Source organism: Somniosus microcephalus, chromosome 23, assembly GCF_052327205.1.
Source record: "Somniosus microcephalus isolate GS21.2 chromosome 23, FLI_Smic_1.0, whole genome shotgun sequence".
NCBI classification, from domain to species: Eukaryota; Metazoa; Chordata; class Chondrichthyes; order Squaliformes; family Somniosidae; genus Somniosus; species Somniosus microcephalus.
Window position 1 is genome coordinate 35,738,371 of NC_141009.1, and position 23,576 is coordinate 35,761,946.

General features: G+C 42.1%; 1 protein-coding gene across 1 annotated transcript in view; it reads left to right on the top strand.

Moving 5' to 3' along the window:
* The first annotated feature begins 13,221 nt into the window (after positions 1-13,221).
* Positions 13,222-23,576, top strand: part of LOC147101815 (ER degradation-enhancing alpha-mannosidase-like protein 3) — a 49,698-nt gene continuing 39,343 nt past the window's right edge. The window contains exons 1-2 of the mRNA XM_085965777.1: positions 13,222-13,782; positions 19,975-20,020. Coding sequence (XP_085821903.1) covers positions 13,685-13,782; positions 19,975-20,020 — 144 coding nt within the window. The 5' untranslated portion in view covers positions 13,222-13,684. The remainder of the gene's footprint in view (positions 13,783-19,974; positions 20,021-23,576) is intronic.

Sequence of the window (23,576 nt, forward strand, 5' to 3'; positions counted from 1 at the left end):
ACCAATCATATGAGGCTCCCCCTCTGTTCCAGCCAGAAACTGGAGGCTGGGAGTTGTAGTTCATCGAATCCGGAAATACGTACCGTGCAAGCTTGTATCTGCAATGATACCAAAGCAAGTTCCATTCACTCTATCCCCACTTTATTTTCAGTGGAGCTGATTAATGTAATGAATCAGGGAAAGTTAGTATAATCACATTTGCGAGCACTTCATTTACTATCTGAGAGTTACTGATTGAAATTGAATTTAAAGTGGCTAAGTTATTTTTTTTTAAAATAATTAGCACTGACCCTGTTCCCACAGAGTGAGGTGAAACGTTTCGAAGTACAGGGTGGTGAAATGGCGGGTGCCAGTCAACACCCTAAAAATGAACACAAGGTGAGGTGAAGAGTGACGGTCCAGAAACAGACTGTATGGGATGGCCACTGGATATTTTCAAAACTAAAATGTCATTATTACCACTTGTGATGCTTCAATCCAGTGATTTATTTTGTACAAACTATTTGTTTCATCGTCTCCCCTGTGTCGCCACATTTGATCCCTTTCACATAAGTGAACTTAGACCTCAGAATTCTTATGTTTTCATTTCAAAACAGGATTTAAGCAGATGCCAGTGTCAAAAGCACAGTGTGTCTGTCAACTGCCCCCAACCTAATAGGTGTAGTGCTATGATATATATATATCTCCAGATGTGTCATTTGATGTAGATCGGTTACTTACCCACTTTTAGTCAGATTAATCCATGTAGTCAGTGGTAAAAGAAGTGGGTACACAGCATATCATGTACAGGATTGATTTTCTAGGAGGTGTGTGTCCCGCCCCCAGCGATTTTGCATTTTCACCCTCTATTTGATGCATTTCCCAGCATTTTAGAGTAGAATTTTTATTAATATTTTTTAATGTGCACACTATTTCATATGTCAATCAATATATAGCACTAAGCTGTACCAAAAACGATGAATCATATATTGTGGGATTACATTATTAGCAAAATAATGTACTTGTTAGAGCCTAGAAATTGCTGATGGCAATTTTTGCAAAAAATACTTACAAACATATGAACTTAGCACATTGGTATGACATTCCTCTATCCCCTATTTTAGCACAGGTGTTGATCCATTAATTTTAAATGGATTTAAATCTCTAATCAGCTGCTATTTCTAGACTTTGGTCTCAAAAATATAATAGTATAGGATTAAAAAACACTTCACGGAAGTAATTTCCACAAAAGCATATGATCTGCTGAAGACGACTGTCAGTGTTGCCTTGAGCTTGTGACATGTGCCATCTTGTGCTTTTGGATCCAGGATCTGATGTATTCCTTTGGATCACACAAGGAAAGATGTGGTCCATTCAGTTTCACCACTTGGGACTTGGCATGTTTGAGATGAGAAGTGCTGTTCTGGGGTCTTTCATCATATCAGAATTATTATATATAATGCTTCCAAATGAGGGTTTGCTCAAAATCAAAATGAGTCTGTGAACTCACTGAGCAAAGCTATAAAGTTTCATCTTAAATGAGAGCCTTGCCTTCGAAGGAGAGCAAATATGGTCAAGGATAGGTTGAATCTATGGAAGGGTTGAGCAATCGACAGGGATAAATCAATTTATCACCATGAACCATTCATAAATATCCATTCAATATTGAGATGAGATTTCTTATCGGTCTGTATTAATAATTAATTAAGTTTAAGAGGAAAAAAAATGTGTCCTATAAATTTGTAGTATATATGGATGTGGATTATGTATAGCATGAAATTGTAATGCTAAATTTACATGAATGTGGATTATATATATGTAATCTGGGATTTTCTGCTCCGTGCTCACAAGACTGATTTTCCTGCCCATTAAAATGTATGGAGGGGGGAGAAATTGCAAGCTGGTAAATGCATAATTGGAACATCCTGGCCATTGTATACATAATGATAATGGATATCAGATATGCATATGGTGTAGGAATTAATGAGGTCCAACGAATAATGGAGATCGACACAAGAGAACAATTAAACAGGTCTTTACTCAACGGAGATGCCACGAGGACAGCCTGGGCAGCCCCGTGGTTTGCGACGTGACGTCATCGCGTTTGCCCGTGCTCTTAAAGGGGCCACACCCCGTACATGCAAACTCTATATACAAAACACAGTAATGCCTAACACAATGGTACAGGTTTAGGCTGGTGTTAGAACATCGTTAAAGAGAATTATATACAGTTAGCCAGAGTCATTCAGTGGTTCTGCCACAATGGATTAATTATAGTGTGTATATGTATGAAGAACATAGGCTGTTGAGGACCAAGGTTAACCCACTATATTTAATCCTCATTCATACCTTAGCCTCCAAACTTAAGAAATGGATATACTCAATATATCCTAGAGTCCTCGACTCTACACTCCTGCATAGAGTTGCAATGGACAGTCATTAAAGTTACCTATGGTTTCAAGCTTTTTCAAAGGACAGAGTTTGGCCGTCAGGTTTTAGCCAAGAACTATCTTTGAGCTTTATAAAATGTATGTTCACTGTATGAGAATACATTATTCGTCCACTGACTTCAAAAACGTTAGCAAGTTGAAAACCACATTTTGCAAAGTTGGTTTGGAGATTCTTGTTTGTCAAGTGAATCACTTTGTTTGGGAACTCAACTAATGTTTCTACAATGGATATAAAAACAACGTGGGACCTTTACAGTTTTTATGAGGTAAATCTCAAAAAAAGTGAAGGGAGTGTTCAACAACCAACTGAAGCAACACTAATTTTAGAATAAAAATATATATATGATGAATACCTCAGGTAGGTAAAATCCAAATGTGAATGTATCTATACTTACCTAGTTATTTACCATTGCCTTGTAAGAGAAACAGAATTTGGATTTTGACTATGGATTCTTTAAACATGTTCCTGCACTACCTTAATTCTGCAAAATGCCACTAATGTACCACTGTACATTTAAAATTCTCATCCTTGTTTTCAAATCCCTCCATGGCCTCTCCCCCCCTCTATCTCTGTAACCTCCTCCAGCCTTGCAACCCTCTGAGATCTCTGCGCTCCTCCAATTCTGGCCTCTTGCGCATCCCTGATTTGAAGCACTCTGCCATTAGCGGCTGTGCCTTCAGCTGCCTAGGCCCTAAGCTCTGGAATTTCTTCCCTAAGCCTCTCCATCTCTACTTCTCTTTCCTCCTTTAAGATGCTCCTTAAAACCTATCTCTTTCACCAAGCTTTTGGTCACCTGTCCTAGTTTCTCATGCAGCTCGGTGTCAGATTCTGTTTGATAACGCTCCTGTGAAGTGCCTTGGGACGTTTTACTATGTTAAAGGTGCCATATAAATGCAAGTTGTTGTTGTTGGTCAAGTGGCTGCATGGCTCATTTTGTAGCACGCTTGCTTCGAAATTAAAAGGTTGTGGGTTCAACTTCCAAGATTTTAGCATATAATCTAAGCAGATACTCCAGTGCAGTACTGAAGAGGTGTTGCATTGTCAGAGCTGCTGTCCTTTGTATGAGATATTAAATTGAGGCCCCATCTTCCCGTTGAGGTGGATGTTAGTGATGCTGTTGAAAAAGAGCAGGAAATTTCCTGCTGTCCTGCACAACATTTTTCCCTCAACCAACTCCAACAAAAAAATATTAACCAGCCAATTTATCTTGTTGCTGTTATGGGACCTTGCTGTATGAACATTGGGCTGCCTTGTTCACCTACATTGTAGCACTTAAAAGGAATTAAATGTAGCTCATTGAAACTTATAAAATTCTAACAAGACTAGACAGACTAGATGCAGGAAGGATGTTCCTGATGGCGGGGGGGTCCAGAACCAGGGGTCACAGTCTAAGGATAAGGGGTGGGCCATGTAGGACTGAGATGAGGAATTTCTTCACCCAGAGAGTGGTGAACCTGTGGAATTCTCTGCCACACAGGGCAGTTGAGGCCAATTCACTAAATATATTCAAGAAGGAGTTGGATATATTTCTTGAGGTTAAAGGGATCAAGGGATATGGGGAGAAAGCAGGGACAGGGTACTGAATTTGGATGATCAGCCATGATCTCATTAAATGGCGGAGCGGGCTCGAGGGGCCGAATGGCCTACTCCTGCTCCTACCTTCTATGTTTCTATGTAGGTGAATTGCTTTGGGATTTCCTGAGAGTAGGGTTGCCAACTTTGGTCGTATATATTCTTGGAGGTTTCATCACATGACCTCCTGCCTCCAAACATCCCACCACCCGCTCCCGTCATTGGTCATCCAACACATCCATCCTCAACAACTACAACAACAACTTGTATTTATATAGCGCCTTTAATGTAGTAAAATGTCCCAAGGTGCTTCACAGAAGCGTTATAAAACAAAATTTGACACTGAAACCACATAAGGAGATATTAGGGCAGCTGACCAAAAGCTTGGTCAAAGATGTAGGTTTTAAGGAGCGTCTTAAAGGAGGAAAGAGAGGCGGAGAGGTTTAGGGAGGAAATTCCAGAGCTTTCAGGCTCTGGCAGCTGAAGGCACGGCCACCAATGGTGGAGCGACTAAAATCGGGGATGCTCAAGAGGCCAGAATTAGGGGGAACGCAGATATCTCGGAAGGTTGTGGGGTTGGTGGAGATTACAGACATAGTGAGGGGAGAGGCCATGGAGGGATTTGAAAACAAGGATGAGAATTTTTAAATTGAGGCATTGCTTAACCGGAAGCCAGTGTAGGTCAGCGATCACAGGGGGGGATGGGTGAACGGGATTTGGTGTGAGTTAGGACATGGGCAGGAGAGCATCCTCGCGATGCACCACCTCCCCACGCCAACTGGAAAGCAGCAAACTCTTTGTTACCTGATTGGATGATTCTGTCCAACAGACTTCTCCCCATTCCCAATAGTTCTATAACTAATTTTAAAAAATGTTCAACAAATTATTTTTTTTTTAAACATTAACATTTTTAATGCCCCTATGAATTTTCTCTTGGTTTACTTGCAGCAGTGTCCAGGAGATTAATCTTTCATTTTGGTGACTCCAGGACAGCCTGAGGCCACTCTACTGGAGAGATGTGATATGGTGCTATATAAATACAAGTTCTTTCTTTCCTGTATTATTTGGACCCACATACTGTAAGACAAAATAATATAAACTGCTGACACCTTTCTTAATTACAATGTAATGTGGAAGTTCATTATTGTGATTCAATTGTACTTCAAGTATTTTTTGTTCTACTGTCTGAAGACTCCAGTGAGGCCAAAGGCAGTTCATCTGGGCTGGTGGCAATTTTGTTTGACTTGCATTTATATAGCACTTTTCACAACTAACCGGACATCCCAACGCAATTTACAGCCAATGAAGTACTACATTACATAGGATATACGGCACAGAAACAGGCCATTCAGCCCAACCAGTCCATGCCGCTGGTTATGCTCCACTTGAGCTTCCTCCCGTCTTTCCTCATCTAAATCTATCAGCATAACCCGCTATTCCCTTCTCCCCTATATGCTTGTCTAGCCTCCCCTTAAATGCATCTATACTATTCGCTTCAACCACTCCCTGTGGTAGCGAGTTCCACATTCTCGCCACTCTTTGGGTAAAGAAGTTTCTTCTGAATTCCCAATTGGATTTCTTGGTGACTTATATCTTATATTGATGGCCTCTAGTTATGCTCTTACCCACAAGTGGAAACATTCTCTCTGTACCCACTCTATCAAAACCTTTCATAATTTTAAAGACCTCTATTAGGTCACCCCTTAGCCTCCTTTTTTCAAGAGAAAAGAGACCCAGCCTGTTCATCCTTTCCTGATATGTATACCCTCGCATTTCTGGTATCATCCTTGTAAATCTTCACTGCACCCTCTCCAGTGCCTCTATATCCTTTTTATAATATGGCAACCAGAACTGTACGCAGTACTCCAAGTGTGGTCCAACCAAGGTTCGATACAAGTTTATTTAATATATCCCTTTTCATTTTAAATGTACTTATCTCATTACTAATCTCATCATCCAATATCATGTCCACCTGTTCTATCTCCCTGGTAAATACTGAAGCAAAATAATTATTTAATATTTCTACCATCTCTCTATTGTTATCTGTGGTATTATCCTGTCTATCCCTTAATGGCCCTATTCCCATCCCAACCTTTTTTATTGATGTGCCTGTAAAATATTTTACTATTTTGTTTTATGTTCCTTGACAATTTAATTTGATAGTTCCTCTTTGTCTTCCTAATAGTTTTTTTGACTTCTCTCCTAATCTCTTCATATTCTCCCTTATCATGCACTCCCCTGCTGTCTATGTACTTAATGTATGCCTCTTTCCTTACCCTCAAGTGTTCCCTTATGGCTTTATTCATCCATGGAGTTTCATTAGTGTTTAGTTTGTTCTTTCCTTTTAGTGGAATATATTGTTCCTGCATTCTGATGAACACCGTTTTAAATGTTTCCATTTGCTGTTCTACATCGTTGTTTGCCAATATTGTTGCCCATTTTATCTTTCCAAGTTTTATTCTCAGCCCCTCAAAATCAGCTTTTCTACAATCTATTAACCTGGTTTTTGTCATACTTATGTCCTTCTCAATTGTTATCTTAAAGCATATTATATTATGGTCAATATTGCCTAGATGTTCCCCTACTTTTACTTCTCTTATCTGCTCTGGTTCATTCCCCATTATTAAATTCAATATCGAATCCTCACTTGGGCTTTTTACATAGTGTGTTAGAAAGGAGTCCTGTACACATTGTAGGAACTCCATTCCCTTATCCCCTTTACCTACCTCTTCTGTACAATTAATATCGGGGCAGTTGAAATCCCCCATTATTTTTATTCTATGTTTTTTACTCATTTCCCTAATTTGTCTGCATATTTCTTCCTTCACCTCCCTTCCACTATTAGGTGGTCTGTAGACTACACCTGTTAGTGTGATTGATCCTTTATTATCTTTTATCTCTATCCATATGGATTCTATTTTTGTCTTGCTGATAGCTGCATCACTTTTTCTACTGCCATTATGTTATCCCTAATAAGTACAGGTACTCCAGGTCCCCCTTTTCCCCCCTCTATCTTTTCTAAATATGTTATACCCTGCAATGTTTAATTCCCAGTCCTGATTTTTCTGTAGCCATGGAGGCAATTTTCTCAGCCCCGAGGAGGCGGGTATGGAGGCGGGACTGCCGGAAAAATGGCAGATTTTGAGGCGGGTGGCAAACCCGCCTCCATGCCATCTTCCCAGGAGGCGGGTTGCCGTCCCGCACCAGGTCCCGTCTCCTTGAAGGCGGGAAGGGATTAAAGCCTATTAATTGCCTGTTAACAGTCAGAAAATAGGATTATCCTGTTTTTGCCCTCAAGTGTGGGCTTCCCGACGGCTCCAAAACCCGCCAGCTCAGCGAGGCGAGTACTGGGTCTGCGGGGGTCGGGGGGGTGGGGGTGCAAAAGTGTGGTGTTAAGGTAAGTGATGGGTGCAAGAGTGTAAAGATGAGTATCTGAGGTAAATCCTAAGTGTTTTTAAAAGTGTACTTATCTTTGTTTCTTCCTGCAGGCTTCAGTCGTTTCTATACGGAGAGTCTCGCACCTCTGTGTTGCAGATGAGAGATGTCCATTGCATTCTCATATGCAACAAACATCTCATTTCTGTAAAAGAAAGAAGGTTGATGAGGTCATGCAAGACCTCACCAAACTACACAGAATGTTACTGTTTGACAGCTCTGCAACCGGCTTCCCCCTAATTGGTCTGCTAAGCCAGCCGGGTGGGCTTAACAAGGTCAATCAGGGGAAAATCCCGCTGGTTGGCCAGAAGCTGATGGAGGCAGGACTGAAACTCCAAGTGGGAGTCCCACCTCCAAAAGCTTCCCATTGAGAAAATCACCCCCCATGTCTCAGTAATCCCTAATATGACTGGTTCCTCGCAACTCATAATTGCCTCCAGTTCCCCTGTTTTATTACAGACACTGTGTGCATTGCTGTACAGACAGTTTAACTCATTTTTAATAGGATTTCCTCTCACTTTATGTTTAACCATCTTTTTAGACTCCTGTTCTATAACTCTCTTTATTCCCTTGCCATCAATGTTCTCCCTTACTTTATTCTTTCTTCTGCTCTCTTTTCCTGTTTTGTTTATAACTAGGCTGGTTACTCACCCCATCTTACTAGTTTAAAGCCATTGCCACCTCCCTATTTACCCTTTCAGGTAGGACATCCCAGTTCAGGTGGAGCCTGTCCCATTGGTATAGCTCCTTCCTGTCCCAGAACTGGTTCCAGTGTCCCATGAAAAGGAACCCCTCTTTCCCACACCAGTCCTTTAGGCACGTGTTAATTCTCCTGATCTGTCTGCTTCTATGCCAATTTGCATGTGGCTCGGGCAATAATCCAGAGATTATTATCCTCGAGGTCCTGCTTTCTAATTTAGAGCCTAGCTCCTGATACTTTTTCAGCAGGACCTCCTCCCTGTTCCTACCTATGTCATTTGTTCCAACATGGACCGCGACAACTGGATTTACCCCCTCCCTTTCCAAGTTCCTCTCCAGCCGCCGTGAGATATCCCTTACCGTAGGCAACACACCCTTCAGGATTCTCGTTCTTGGCTGCAGAGGACGCTATCTATCCCCCTAATTATAGAGTCTCCTATCACTACCACATTTCTATTCTGCTCTTCCCCCACCTTGGACAGCCTTCTGAGCCACGGTGCCTTGGTCTGAATTGTGGCTGTCCTCCCTGCAATCTTTCCCCTTGTTCTTCACAGGTAGCGAGTACTTCGTACCTGTTGGACAGGACCAGTGTCTGCAGAACCTCCTTCTCAACTTCTCCTACCCAGCTCTCAAGCAGTCATACTCTCCCCTTCCTGAACCTGTGCTCCCTTCTGGGGTATGACTGCATTCTGGATAAAACTGTCCAGAAATTCCTCCCCCTCCCTTGTGTTGGAGTGTCTCCAACTCGCACTCCAGCTCAATGATGCTGAGCCAGAGAGATTCGAAATGGAGACATCTCCTGCAGACGTGTTCACTCAGGACGGTCTCGCTGTCCACAAACTCCCACATATTGCAGTCCAGATACACAACCTGCCCTGCCATATCTTAGTCTAGCCTTGTATTATTTATTTAGCCAACGATGCCCACATCCCATAAACAAATTTAAAAAAATGTAATTAGTTAAAGTCTTTATTCAACGATTATTTATAGTTATATTAATTAGTTTACCTAGTTAAGCAATCAATTTAATACAGTACTTTGTAGTTTTCCGCACTTAGTTCAAACCACTGTCCTAGGTTAGAGAGAATAGAGAGAGGAAAAAACCTTAATACTCACCAACCAATCAACTACCTGCTGTCCTGTGATGTCACTCCTTGTTTTTTAGAAATCGTCGAAGGTTCGGCCACCGCTGATACCACCTCCAATTAGGTCTGTTTAGGCTAAAAAGGTTACTTTTAAAGTGTAGTTACTGTTGTCATAGAGTCATAACAGCACAGAAGGAGGCCATTCGGCCCATTGAGGCTGTGCCGGCTCTCTGTAGAGCAATCCAGTCAGTCCCATTCCCCTGCTCTATCCCCGTTACTCTGTAAGTTTATTTCCCTCAAGTGCCTATCCAGTCTCCCCTTGAAAACATTGAATGTCTCCGCTTCCACCACTTCCGTCAGCAGCGAGTTCCAGGTCCTCACCACTCGCTGCGTAAAAAAGTTTTTCCTCACATCCCCCTTCTATCTCTTGCCCCAAACCTTAAATCTGTGTACCCTAGTCCTTGTACCATCAACTAGTGGGAACAGCCTTTCCCCGTCTAGCCTATCCAAAGCTGTCATAATCTTGTACACCTCTATCAAATCACCCCTCAACTTCCTTTGCTCTAATGAAAACAAATCCGGCTTCTCCAACTTGTTCTTGTAGCTAAGATCCCCCATCCCTGGAACCATTCTGGTAAATCTCCTCTGCACCCTCTCAAGGGCCTTCACATCCTTCCTAAAGTGTGGTGACCAGAACTGGACGCAATACTCCAGCGCCTTATAAAGGTTCAGCATAACTTCTCTACTTTTGTACTCAATACCTCTATTTATGAAGCCCAAGATCCCATATGCTTTGCTAACCACTCTCTCAATATGTCCTGCCACCTTCAGGGACCTATGCACATTAACTCCCAGGTCCCTCTGTCCCTGCACACTCTTTAAAACTGTGCCATTAAGTGTATATTGCCTCTCCCTGTTCCTTCTGCCAAAATGCATCACCTCACACTTCTCTGTATTAAATTCCATCTGCCACTTGTCTGCCCATTCTGCTAGCCTTTCCATGTCCTGTTGCAGTCGATTGGTATCATCATCACTGTTTGTCACACCCCCAAGTTTGGCGTCATCGGCAAATTTAGAAATTCTACTCTGTATTCCAATATCCCGGTCATTTATATATATATTTTTTTTAAAAAGCAGTGGCCCCAGCACTGATCCTTGGGGAACACCACTGTCTACCATCCTCCATTCTGAAAAACAACCATTTACCACAACTCGCTGTTTTCTGTCCTTAATCCAATTCCTTATCCAAGCTGCCACTGACCCACCTATTCCATGAGCCTCAATTTTGTTAACCAACCTTCTATGTGGTAGTTTGTCAAACGCCTTCCTGAAATCCATGTAGACAACATCCATCCTCAAAAAATTCAATTAGATTAGTCAAATACGATCTGCCTTTTACATAGAAACATAGAAGATAGGAGCAGAAGTAGGCCATTCGGCCCCTTGAGCCTGCTCCGCCATTCAATGGCCGATCATCCAAATTCAGTACCCAGTTCTTGCTTTCTCCCCATACCCCTTGATCCCTTTAGCCTTAAGAAATATATCCAACTCCTTCTTGAATATATTTAATGAACTGGCCTCCACCGCCTTCTGTGGTAGAGAGTTCCACAGGTTCACCACTCTCTGGGTGAAGAAATTCCTCCTCATTTCTGTCCTAAATGGCCTACCCTTTATCCTTAGACTGTGTCCCCTGGTTCTGGACTCCCCGACCATCGGGAACATCCTTCCTGCATCTAGTCTGTCCAGTCCTGTCAGAATTTTATAAGTTTCAATGAGATCACCTCTCATTCTTCTAAACTCCAGCGAGTATAAGTCCAATCGACCCAATCTCTCCTCATACGTCATTCCTGCCATCCCAGGTATCAGCCTGGTGAATCTTCGCTGAACTCCTTCCATGGCAAGAACATCCTTCCTCAGATAAGGCAACCAAAACTGCACACAATACTCAAGATGTGGTCTCACCAAGGCCCTGTACAACTGCAGCAAGACATCCTTGTTCCTGTACTCAAAACCTCTCGCTATGAAGGCCAACATATCATTTGCCACCTTAACCGCCTGCTGCACCTGCATGCTTACCTTCAGCGACTTGTGCACAAGGACACCCAGGTCTCGTTGCACTTTCCCTTCTCCCAATCTGTTGCCATTTAGATAATAATCTGCCTTCCTGTTTTTGCCACCAAATCCGTGTTGGCTCTCCTTAATTAGCTTAAACCTCTCCAAGTGCCCGTTCATTTTTTCCTTGATTATTGTTTCTAAAACTTTACCCACCACTGATGTCAAACTGACCGGCCTGTAGTTACTAGGATTGTCCTTGCACCCTTTCTTGAACAATGGTGTCACATTTGCCACTTTCCAATGTTTAGGCATCTCCCCTGCATCTAGGGAAGATTGGAAAATTATGGCAAGCCCTTCCGCTATCTCCTCCCCCAATTCTTTTAACAACCTGGGATGCAAGCCATCTGGACCAGGCAACTTATCTACTCTAAGCATACCCAGCCTTTCTAGTACATCTATCAATTTTCACCCCTTCCATTGCTTCTCCCTTTTCCACTTCTACCGATATTTTGTCAGCAACCACCTCCTTGGTAAACACCGATACAAAGTACTCATTGAGTATTCTAGCCTTGCCCTGCGCCTCTAAACATATATCACCTTCTTTGTCCCTAATAGACCCCAACCCGTCTCTTACTACCCGCTTACTGTCTTACTGTTTACATGCCAGTAGAAGATTTTTGGGTTCCCTTTTACTCTCATATTCTCTCTTGCCAATCTTACTTTCTTCTTCACTTCCCCTCTCAACTTATTGTATTTGGTCTGGTTCTCCCTTGAAGAATTCACCTGACATGCATCATACACCCTCTTTTTTTTATTTCATCTTCTCCATCTCACTTGTAATCCAAGGGGCCCTTGCTTTGGTTCCCTTACCCTTCCCTCTTGTTGAAATGTACCTAGCCTGTACTTGGAACATCTCCTCCTTAAAGATCAACCATTGTTCTGTGACAGTTTTTCCTGTCAGTCTTTGGTTCCATTTTACCCTGGCTAGATCCTTTCACATCCCATTGAAGTTAGCCCTATTCCAGTTTAGAAGTGCCACTCTAGATTGTTCCTTACTCCTCTCCATTGCTAATCTAAATTTGATATGATCGTAATGTAATGTAACGTAAGAAATGTCGCAGCCAATTTGCGCACAGCAAGCTTCCACAAACAACAATGTGATAATGACCAGATATTCCATTTGAGTGATGGCAATTGAAGGATAAATATTGGCCAGGACAATGGGAATAAATCCCCTGCTGTTCTTCGAAATAGTGCCACGGGATCTTTTATATCCACCTGAGAGGGCAGACGTGGCTTTGGTTTAACATCTCATCCAAAAGACAGCACCTCCGACAGTGCAGCACTCCTTCAGCACTGCACTCGAGTGTCAGCCTAGATTTTGTGGCCACGTCTCTGGAGTGGGACTTGAACCCACAATTCTTCTGACTCAGAGGCATAGGTGCTGCTAACTGAGCCGCTGGCTGATAAAGTTAACACCAAAATTATAGTGGTGCTGACCATAATTCTCCAGTTACTATAAAAACCTAGCAGTTTATTAAAATGTTACAGCTAAGGTCTGATCAGCAGTCATGAATTTACCATGTTGACTAAATCGCTTCTCCCTACTGACCTAACTCTGACTTTAAAAAATCTTAAATATCAATTACCCACCGCCTGGAAAGTTGTTAATTCTAATAGGATAGAGCATGTTATTTTTCCCCACAGGCATTATTTTGACACTGGTTTCCAGCAACAATAATAAACTGGGGATTGAAGTCTGAGAGTTAAAAGAAAAAAGGGGAGATTGGGCAATGGAGATGACAGCATCAGCTGGCCTGTGGGGCAGGAGAGGAAAGACTACAATCCCAGCATGCTTTGTGTCCTCACTTCCGCAGCTGCGCGGGGTGTGCCGGTAGTTGTAGTCCAGCCTTTGACAGCTGCCGCCAACTATTTATTTGGCAGCTATTTTTGCGTCGGGATTTAGTGAATTCCCATTGAAAACGTTTCTCGGTTGACGTCAGGAGTCGGATTGTCCGAAATGATCGTGAAAAGCGTCATCAGGTCGAACTACAAAGCCCAGAAGGCCACGGTTTAAGATGCCCGTATTGAGGAAAAAGACAGGCCGGTTTTAAATGGGCAGAATGTGGCTGCTGCTGGTGAGTGAAGGAGCAAGAGGAGGCAGCAGCAGCACTAGAAGGAGGAGGGTCTAGCAAGGACTGTCACCGTTTACACGGTCTCCTGGACCATGAGGGCGGGTTAGCAGCGAGGACGGAAGGTTGGGGTTGAGGGGGGTGGAGTGGAGACGAGAAATACTTGGTGTCAGGAAAAGTTATTCTCAAAATGGGGGAAGCTGCAGGGTAACCGATGGTCTGTGGCAGCAGCTGGGACTCCTTTCTCTTCCTCACCACATCCCAAACTTCACCAACATGGGTTTCATACTCCGACTGCTGGCCTGCTTAACCTTCAGCTGGGTCTGTCTGCAGCTGGTGCTGGGAATGACCAAGCAAGAAAAAAAGGCAATCAGGTATGATTTAAAATTCTTGTGTTAACTGGGCCTCTATGTGGGGCTGTACTTTGGTTACTTGCTCATCCCAGTTGTCATGTTTTTAGTTGAGAATTTAGTTTTGAACCAAGTGATAATTGGTGTCACTAAAAATAACTGGTAGGTTCTTTCAATCTAGTATAGTATACCGTTGTCATGCTTCTCCAACTAAACTGCCTGCTGTCATCATCATTATAAAGTTTGGTGATAAATTTCTCTTTGCTGAATGTGATTTTAATGTTGTTCTGTTTGTCTTTTCCTTTGCGCGTTCATCTACAACAGTTTGTGGCAGAAAATTAACCTTTTGATTATGTAATTTGTATATGTCTAAACCAGATTAAAATGTTTTGCCTTACTTCTTGCGCATTTGAAAAATAATCTTAAGTATATGCATGCATGGAGTACAAGAAAATCAAAATGCTTAGAAGTTAGGTGCATCAGTACAAATTCTTGTGAGTTGGTATGTTTATTTTGTTGAAATTTAGTGCCTAAACTCAAGTATTATAATTCAAGTATTGTAAAATGAAATAAACTGTCAGCTTAGAGTCATTGTTGGTATTCAGTAGACCTGTACCTACAACTCGCGATCTATGGGTTTTTTTCTCTAGCAATTCCTGTGTTCCTGTATATTAACCAATTGCCCAAGCTGTGCTTCGTAATTCAAGTTGGAGTCACTAGTACTATAACGTAGTCCACCATGGCCTCATAGCTTTAGCTTCCTGTTTCCTTTATCTACATTTAATGTGTGTGTGTAAATACATTGTGCCTACTGCAGATAACACTATTGATTGTAAACACAAGAAATAGGAGCAGGAGTAGGCCATACAGCCCTTTGAGCCTGCTCCACCATTCAGTCAGATCATGGCTGATCTTCGACCTCAACTCTCGTTTCCTGCCCAATCTCCATATCCCTTGATTCTCTTAGAGGCCAAAAATATATCGGTCTGAGCCTTGAATATACTCAATGACTGAATGAAACTTGTCTCCCCTAAATGGCTGTTTTGCCAACTGTTTACCTGCTCATCCTAGATTTTGGAGGCAATTGCAAGGCACTGATGTATTATCTGGCCATTTTGAGGTAAATATTTCAGTGGGGCAAAAATGTAAATGACTGCGCTGTCGACATCCTTCGCATTTCCAATTTACAGGAAACTTTGTGCTATCCGGCACCGACGGGACCGAGCTGTTGCCGTCCCATCAAAACTGCCGGACAAACCAGCGCTAATGTTGAAACATACGGAGATTTTGAGCTCCGTATCTGGCAACAAACCCTGCTTCTAAACAGTCGGCCGTACCTTGCAAGCGTCTCTGTAGCTTAGCAACAGCTTCAGCGAGACCTTGCAGAGCCTGACTGGTGGGGAAAAAAAGCAACGAAAAGAAAAAAAACCTAACGAAACGGCTCCTGATTTTTGCCGGTGGATCGAGCATTCCGGACAGTTAACCTCCAGATAAACCAAAGTTTCCTGTATAGTGGCAAATGGAAACTGCATATGAAAATAAAATGGGCTTTAGCATTAATCGAAAAATGGGGAGTTCTGCTGATGTCCTTGCCAACATTCATCCCATAACCAGCACCACCAAAAAACATTATCTGGTCATTCATTTATTTACTGTTTGTTGTTCCTTGCTGTGCATAAATTGACTACTGAATTTGCCTAGGAAACAGCAGTGACTGCACTTCAGAAGAAATCTATTGGTTATAAAGTACTTTGGGATGTCCTAAGGATGTAACGAGGCACTATATCAAGCTCTTTCCAATTTGCCACTTCAGATGAAGATTGTGCTAGCTCTGGGTGGATTTGAAAGCTTATGGCATCCAACCATTATAAACTACCAGGCAGGCCCCCACTGCAAATGATTGCCCATGCTCCAACTCCTTCCATCCCCGCTTCTAGCAATAGCTCATCCTGTCAGCATCGTATTTCTGTGCTTCACTCTTCTTAGGCAGTCCCTCAGAACCGAGGATGACTTGCTTCCACATTAAAAATGAGTTCGCAGGTGACTGATTAATCCAATGCGGGACCTACAGTCTCTGTCTCGGGTGGGGCAGACGGTGGTTGAAGGGGCGGGTGGGTGGGGTGCTTGGGTTGACGTGTGCTCCTTGCGCTGCCTGCGCTTGGCTTCCGCTTGCTCCCGGCGAAGAGACTCGGTGTTCGGCGCCTTCTACTTCACTACTTCTTTCATGGCAACTGAAATTTAAAACTAAATACAAGTTAACTAAATTTGTAAAACCGAAAGTCAATGCATGTGGTGTATTTGAATGAGTTGATATTTTTCGGTGCTTCTTTGCAAAAATAAAATTTTAATTTAACAGGTAGAGAAACACCAAAGCAAGAGCATGGTTGTCACTTTTTTTCCCGATCTTCTATGTTCTGCAACTGCCACACAACATAACTCAAAGCAGTTTGGTAGAGAAAGCAGTACATGTGAGAATAGGGGTTTTCCTCACGTCATAGTCTGGGTCTGTCGTAGTCTAATTGCTAGAGATTGATTGCTCTGATTAGTCTGTATCATCTGACTACCAGGATGGTAGAAGTCAAACTAGATGGAGCTTGGTCTTTTATCATCTACAGTTCCTTTTTAATAAACCAGGTGTTAAGTAGTTGTTTGACACAAGAAGCCGAGTGATGCCACAAGGATTTTAGTGAAGCGTAATGGTGGACATGTGACATTTCCATGTTCTATCCATGTGAACTATGAAAAACACCAATTGCAGTATAATATTACATTCATCTGAGCATGTGTTGTCTGGAGAGAGTATTTTGAGCAGTAGAATGCCAGACTATGAAGTTTTACTAGTGACTGCAATTTGAGGTGTTGAATTAAGATTGTGTCACAACATTAGATTGTATAATACTGTAGTGTGCTTTTTATTTTTTCCCTGAAATATCAGTATAAATGATTAACAACTTTGTGAAGAGCACACAGGAATTTCACACTAGCATGTCAACAAAATTGTCATAAATAGTGCTCTGTGCAATCTCTATATCATGGTGATTAATATCTATTTAGTCCTTACTAATGGGATTTCCAAAAGGGAGACAAACTCTCGGACAGTTGTAAGCTGCTTCACATCAAGACCCATTTATCAATGGGACGTTAACAATGGCCCAGATTATGCCAACCTACAAAAAACCACCTCAAAAGCTGATAGCTCAAAAAAAAAAGTACAACTGGGAAATAGCCTTGAATTGAGGCCTTATGACCAAAGGCGACTGCTTCAAGGCAACTAAATAAGTTTAAATTTCTTTTTAGTACATTGGATTTCAAAATTTTTATTCGTGTTTTGAGATCACATCCCACAAGTCAATTTGTTCTTTGCAAAAGCTGAAGATGAATGACCTCACGTATGCCCTCAAAAGTAGTTGCAATGGGAGTGCAGTGGCACATGAAGGCTGCAGCTACACCTGATATTTCCATGAGTTGTCTTACGGGGGGGGGAGGGGGAGTGCAGTTACTCGAGTGGCAATGTTCAAAGTTTTTGATGGAGGAAGCGAGCTCTGGTGCAAAAATGTATTTCCTAGTTTCTCCACCGCCCCCCCCTGGGACCCGGAAATTTAGATTTTTAAAAAAATTATACACTTTTTGTTGCATTTTGAAGTGTTGTGTAGTTGTTAGGATTTGCAATTGACTCTTAATTTATGCACCATCATAAAGGCAACACTCAAGGTCACAGAAACCACTGAGCTTATTAAATACAGCTCTTTTATGTCACATAACAAAAAAATGTAACACTTAGCCCTTGCAGTGGTTGTGAAATGTTGTATTACAGAAAAGGGGCTTAATTGTTTCAGAAATCTAAAAAATGCCAACTAAAGATATGTGGGAGCTTGCTGTGTGCATATTGGCCACCACGCCTCCTACATTACAGCAGTGACTACAAATCAAAAATACTTCATTGGCTGTAAAGCGCTTTAGGATGTCCTGAGGTCATGAAAGGTGTTCTATAAATTCAAGTCTGTCTTTTCATCCATATGCTGAAACATGGCTGAGTGGAAACAGCGCTTTGAGGCTTGCTTTAAACTCGCATACACCTTTCATTTATATAGCGCCTTTAACATAGAAAAAATGTTCCTAGGTGCTTCAGATATTTTTTTTTAATGGATGCAGTGCCAAAGAAAGTAATCCTGGTTTGGTAAAGAGGTAGGTTTTAAGGGGGGGGGGGGGGGGGGAGAAAAAGACTTGCCTTTATATAGCGCCTTTCATCACCACCGGACGTGTCACAGTAATTTACAGCCAATGAAATGCTTTTTGAAGTGTAGTCACTGTTGCAATGTAGGAAACGCAGCAGCCGATTTGCTCACAGCAAGCTCCCACAAACCGCAGTGTGACAATGACCAGATAATCTGTTTTATTGATGTTGATTGGGGGATAAATATCGGCCAGGACACCGGGGATAACTCCTCCGCTCTTCTTTGAAATAGTGCCATGGGATCTTTCACGTCCACCTGAGAGGTGGTTTAATGTCTCATCTGAAAGACGGCACCTCTGACAGTGCAGCACTCCCTCAGCACTGCACTGTGGTGTCGGCCTAGATTTTTGTGCTCTGGTCTCTGGAGTGGGACTTGAACCCACGACCTTCTGATGCAGGCAAGGGTTCTACCAATGGAGCCACAGCTGAGGAGAGGGAGTTGAAAAGGCAGAGGTTTAGAAAGTGGGATTCCAGAGTGTGGGCCCCAGGCAGTTGAAGGTACGGCCACCAATGGTGGGGAGCAGGAAGAGCGGGTGCGTAAAAGGCCAGAGTCAGAGGAGTAGAGAGTTGGGAGGGGTGGACAGGGGTTGTAGGGCTGGAGGAGGTTAGAGATAGGGAGGGACAAGGCCATGAAGGGATTTAAACAGGGTGAGAATTTTAAATCTGTGGCATTGGGGGACCGGGATCCAATGTAGGTCAATGAGGCCAGGACCGATACGGAGCGGACATTTTGGTCGGCATTGAAGCAGTGGGAATGGGGAAACAAAAATAATGAAGCTCGTGTAAAATCTGAGCAGTTGACGACTATTTACGGTTTAAAAATCAACTGTTGCCCCGATCCCACAAAAATACCCACTAAGAACTGAAGTGTTCGCATCTTTTATTGTTTTGATAGACACACTGGGAGATTGTGTGAAGTACTATAATCTAGTGAAATCTGTCCTGTCTTTTGCTTCTGTTTAATTTTACCCGATAAACCTGATTTGTATTTTATAGCCTGAGATATTTGGTCTGTCAGTGTTACTCATCTGTCAGTTGGAGCGACTAGGAGATTACGAGGTGTCTCAAACTATTGTCACGGATCAGTTCTTGTGTTAGCGTTGATATGTACAACAAGCTGAAATCTTACCAGTTCTGACGTGTTCACCTAGTCCCGGTGTCAATGATGATCAGTGCAAATTAAGGTGTTCAGAAATCACTGCCATTCACAGCATTTAATTCAACCTTCGATCAATGTGTTCAGAGTATAACTATATTTTCTTAAAAATCCTGTTTCTGGCCTCCTCCTAATTCACAATAGTTTAACTGCTGCATATTAATATTTGGACACCTCTTGATAACCTTAATGTCAATATGATGACATCCATTTTTATTTTGTTAAACGATAACACAGTCACCATGACTTGTCTCGAGGACTTTTACATTATAAAAATGAACCAGGTCTGGCAGCTGTAAGCTGACTTCCAGTAACCTTTAACCAGCAGAAAGGCTTTAAGTTCAAATGTTATTTAAGATTTGTTTCTCTCTGCCAAACTGAATTATCTCCCAAAGTTCTGCTGTGCTGGTAAGACGTGCTCCATATCCAAACTAGTGTTCAATTTCTTTCTCTCATTTCTGAAATTCTTCAGGGCAATTGTAAGTGAATATGATTCTCATTTCTCATTTCTATCATCTAAGTTAATTCATAGAATACTGCACTGTGCACACTCCCGCACTGCTTTTTGATACAATACATCAATTTCAAAATATGTATTACAGTAAATCACTTAATAGCTATTTGATTACTGAATATCCATATGCATAACTTAATTGCAAAAGGGCTTTCATAACTCAGATGTGATCTGGTATCTTTATCTGATCAGGTATCCTTTTGGTTAGGTGATGTCTTTTGGCGAGCAGTGTGGACGTTTGGTTTTGTCTGCTAGCCAATATGTTGAGACAGGTTTTGACTTTGCCTTATCTTGCATATTTTTTGTTTGCAGGAGCCAAGTTGTTGAAATGTTTGAGCATGCATACAGCAGCTATATGGTAAGCATTTGTTTCATTTTTCAGTTGTCTTTGTTGTCCAGTGTTTTCATTTTTACTTTGCTCCCTTAAGAATGAGAGTTGGGAATTGTTCAAGCCAGCAAGGGCAAATAAAACTCCAGACTACTTGAGTAGCAAGTCCCTTGTCTCCATGTAACAATATGGAGTGCAGCAAAATGTCTCCAGCTTTTCTTACAATTTCTTGAAATGGAACCGTTTCTTGGGACTAAACAGATGTCCTTTGGTAAACAGGATCTAGTCTTCTATTGTGTCCTTTAGGTATTGGGGTCTGACATGGAATTAATGAGCCTCACTGCTGAGTTTTATTAATCCCAACTGATACCAGTCACTATCAGCACTAGTGAACACTGCAAGGTTCTTTTGTTTTATACCTTTTTAATTCCATTGCAGTCTCTTAATATTAAAACACAATATTATGAAGATAATCCCATGGAATACTAATGGGAAGGTAAACATATATAGGGTAATTTTACCAATCTGTGCTGCTGATTTGCCAGCTGATCATGCATATTAGCAATGTGGGCATGTGTGCCCCATCATTTTCCATTCATAATGGTCAAAAAATCATGGGCAGCACATGACTGAATTCCCAATGTGCGGTGCTGGCAGGCAAGTTTCCCCAGCGGCAGCACAGACATAAAATTCTCCCTATATTGTCTACAATATATTTCCTGGCCACTTTCAATCATGTCCACCAAACATTATTGATACAAAACAAAGACCCATTCTTTCCTGACTATGGGCACCTGTTCGCTGTGCTGGGATACAACATTTCACATTGCTGAGGACAATTCCTTGCCTTGAAAAAGAGTTAACTAATTGTGATTATTCAGATTAGGGTGTTGGGTCACTTTTTGAAATGGAGAAAGAAATTGCTGAATGCTGCTGGTGACCTTTTTAGCACGTTATAAATAAGCCAACACAATTTCTGACCGTATGGCCCAGATTTTGCGGTCAGTGGCAAACAAACGGCACCAGCCGTTCATTATACTTGCACTTGCCCACAGACTTTCTATGGGGTTTTTGCACTGGAACTTGCTGTGATTAGAAAGCCAAAAGAGTGGATCTGGGACCTGTGGGAACAGGGAAGCAACTGTGTATCTCCTTAACCAATCAGATTGAAAAACCCTCACTGAGACACGCAGAGTCCGAGCCAGGAAGAGCAAATCATGTCTAGAAAGTGAAAGAAAGATGGGATTAAGAGAGAGAAAGAGATAAGAGACAGAAAGGAAAAGTTCAAAATAAATTATTTAATTAAAAAAAAAAAAAAATCTCCAACAATAATTAAAATCTGAAGGAATAAGATTCCACACTTGTAAAAGTTAATGTTCAGATTTACTCTTCGATAACAGTGAACACTGTTAGCCTCACTGTTATTTCTACTGCAAAATCCGGGCCTATATGTTTCTGTATGTTGTGTGTTTTAGGTCAGTACTATCCTTGATCCTTCCTGTGTACAATTCTTATTTCACAACAAAATATTCTTTACCCCATTTTCTGCTTGCTGATGCTCAGAAAGGAAAAACACATTTTTCCTGCAGTCAAAAGTAGCAATGTTGTGCCTGTATAAAATTGACATTGCAAAAGATGAATAGTTCAATATCCTATATATTATTATACAGGACTCCTTGGAAAGGGTTTTTACACGTGTGCAGTTCTAATAACTGAACAGTGTGAGTAAATTTGTAGAAATGCTTAGTTTGATTTTCATGGGGTTTCATGCCACAAACCTGCTATCTGAAAGATGCTGGTAAATTGATTTTAACAAAGGAGCTTCTTTTAACTTGCCCACCAAATGTTACGATGAATCACAACACTTGTCTGACATAGTGCACTTGTGAATTGTGAATGACCCTTTGTAATTGCACAAGCCACTCCTGCCGGAAGAGAGCTTGGTTTGATGGAAGCGTGCAGCAGTTATTAAAGCTATATGCAAGGCGGAATTTCCTTGGCTACATTGACTATGATGCTCTTACTTTGTTTGCTGTCAGTATTGTACTTGTTCCCCTCGGCATAGTGTCACAGCTGAGAAGTTTACTTTTGTGTGCAAGGGGAAGTCCTTGACAATATTGCTACGTAATATAATATATAGATTTCAAAAAAGGAGCTGGGAACCAGGTAGTGTCGAGCAGGGATTAGCGTTGCTGTCCTTCAACTTCTATTTGAATGCAGTAGAGATAGAGGACTCAGTTAGCGGAAAGATAATGGCTCGGAATTTGCGGTGGATAATAACGGCGTTCGCTGTCATTACCCCTTTGAAACTGACCGCAACTTCAGGATGCAGAGAACGCACATCCTCACGCGGCAATCCTGAGGTTGCGGTCTGTCACTCACTGCTCTGATACTTGCTGTGCTGTGGAACCCCCACCCCCCATAGCCAGCAATCGGTGAAACTGATGAAAACTTCGGCTCTTCCGCAGTAATACCACTGTTAAGTACCCCATTAAAAGTTAGACCCTTTTGGATTAGGTGTAACTTGGGTTTTAACAGCGTATTGACTGCTAAACAAAGGTTCTGGCCCTGAAAAACTAATTTTAATTTTGTGGAGTGTCAAATTTATCCATTTTAATTTTTAAGAAACTCTTTTATAAAAAAAAATTTTTTTTTAAATAAATAAAGTTTGTTCATAATTTCAGGTTTGCCTTTTCCCCATGTGAGAGCCCCAATCTTAGTTTTGCGCGCTCTAACCTGTTTAAATGTTAAAATCAAAGGAGCTTACCCACTTCCTGGTTCACTGCCTAAGAATTCAGCATTTTGATTGGCTGCTTTGACAGCTTGTTGATGTCACAGCAGCTCATGTTAGGGATTCCCCATTAACTTGCGTTGATTTCAATTACGCATCGGAAAAGCCAAACTTCTCGCCCTAGAGATCGCAAGACCTTTGTGGGAAGCTTATTTCGGGGCCAGTGGCAAATGCCGCTGACCGCAAAATACGGCCTATATCAAATGAGTGTGACCAATTTAAACCCAGTTCTCTGAGTATGAACCCATAGCATAAAACTGGCCAAAATTCACTTGGCAGTCCCAGTTGGAGACTGAGAGAATACATGGATGGTTGGGGGGAGAGGGGAATTCGCAATAATATATTGGGACAAAGTCGGTGGAGCTTCACTTTGCATGTGACCCTGCTTATGGCAAGGCCAGCGTTTATTACCCATCCCTAGTTGCCCTTGAGAAGGTGGTTTTGAGCCGCCGCCTTGAACCGCTGCAGTCCGTGTGGTGGTGATGCTCCCACAGTGCTGTTAGGGAGGGAGTTCCAGGATTTTGACCCAGTGACGATGAAGGATCGGCGATATACTTCTAAGTCAGGATGGTGTGTGACTTGGAGGGGAACTTGGAGGTGGTGGTGTTCCCATGCGGCTGCTGCCCTTTTCCTTCTAGGTGGAAGAGGTCGCAGGTTTGGGAGGTGCTACCGAAGAAGCCTTGGCGAGTTGCTGCAGTGCATCTTGTAGATGGTACACACTGCAGCCACGGTGCGCCGGTGGTGGAGGGAGTGAATGTTTAAGGTGGTGGATGGGGTGCCAATCAAGCGGGCTGC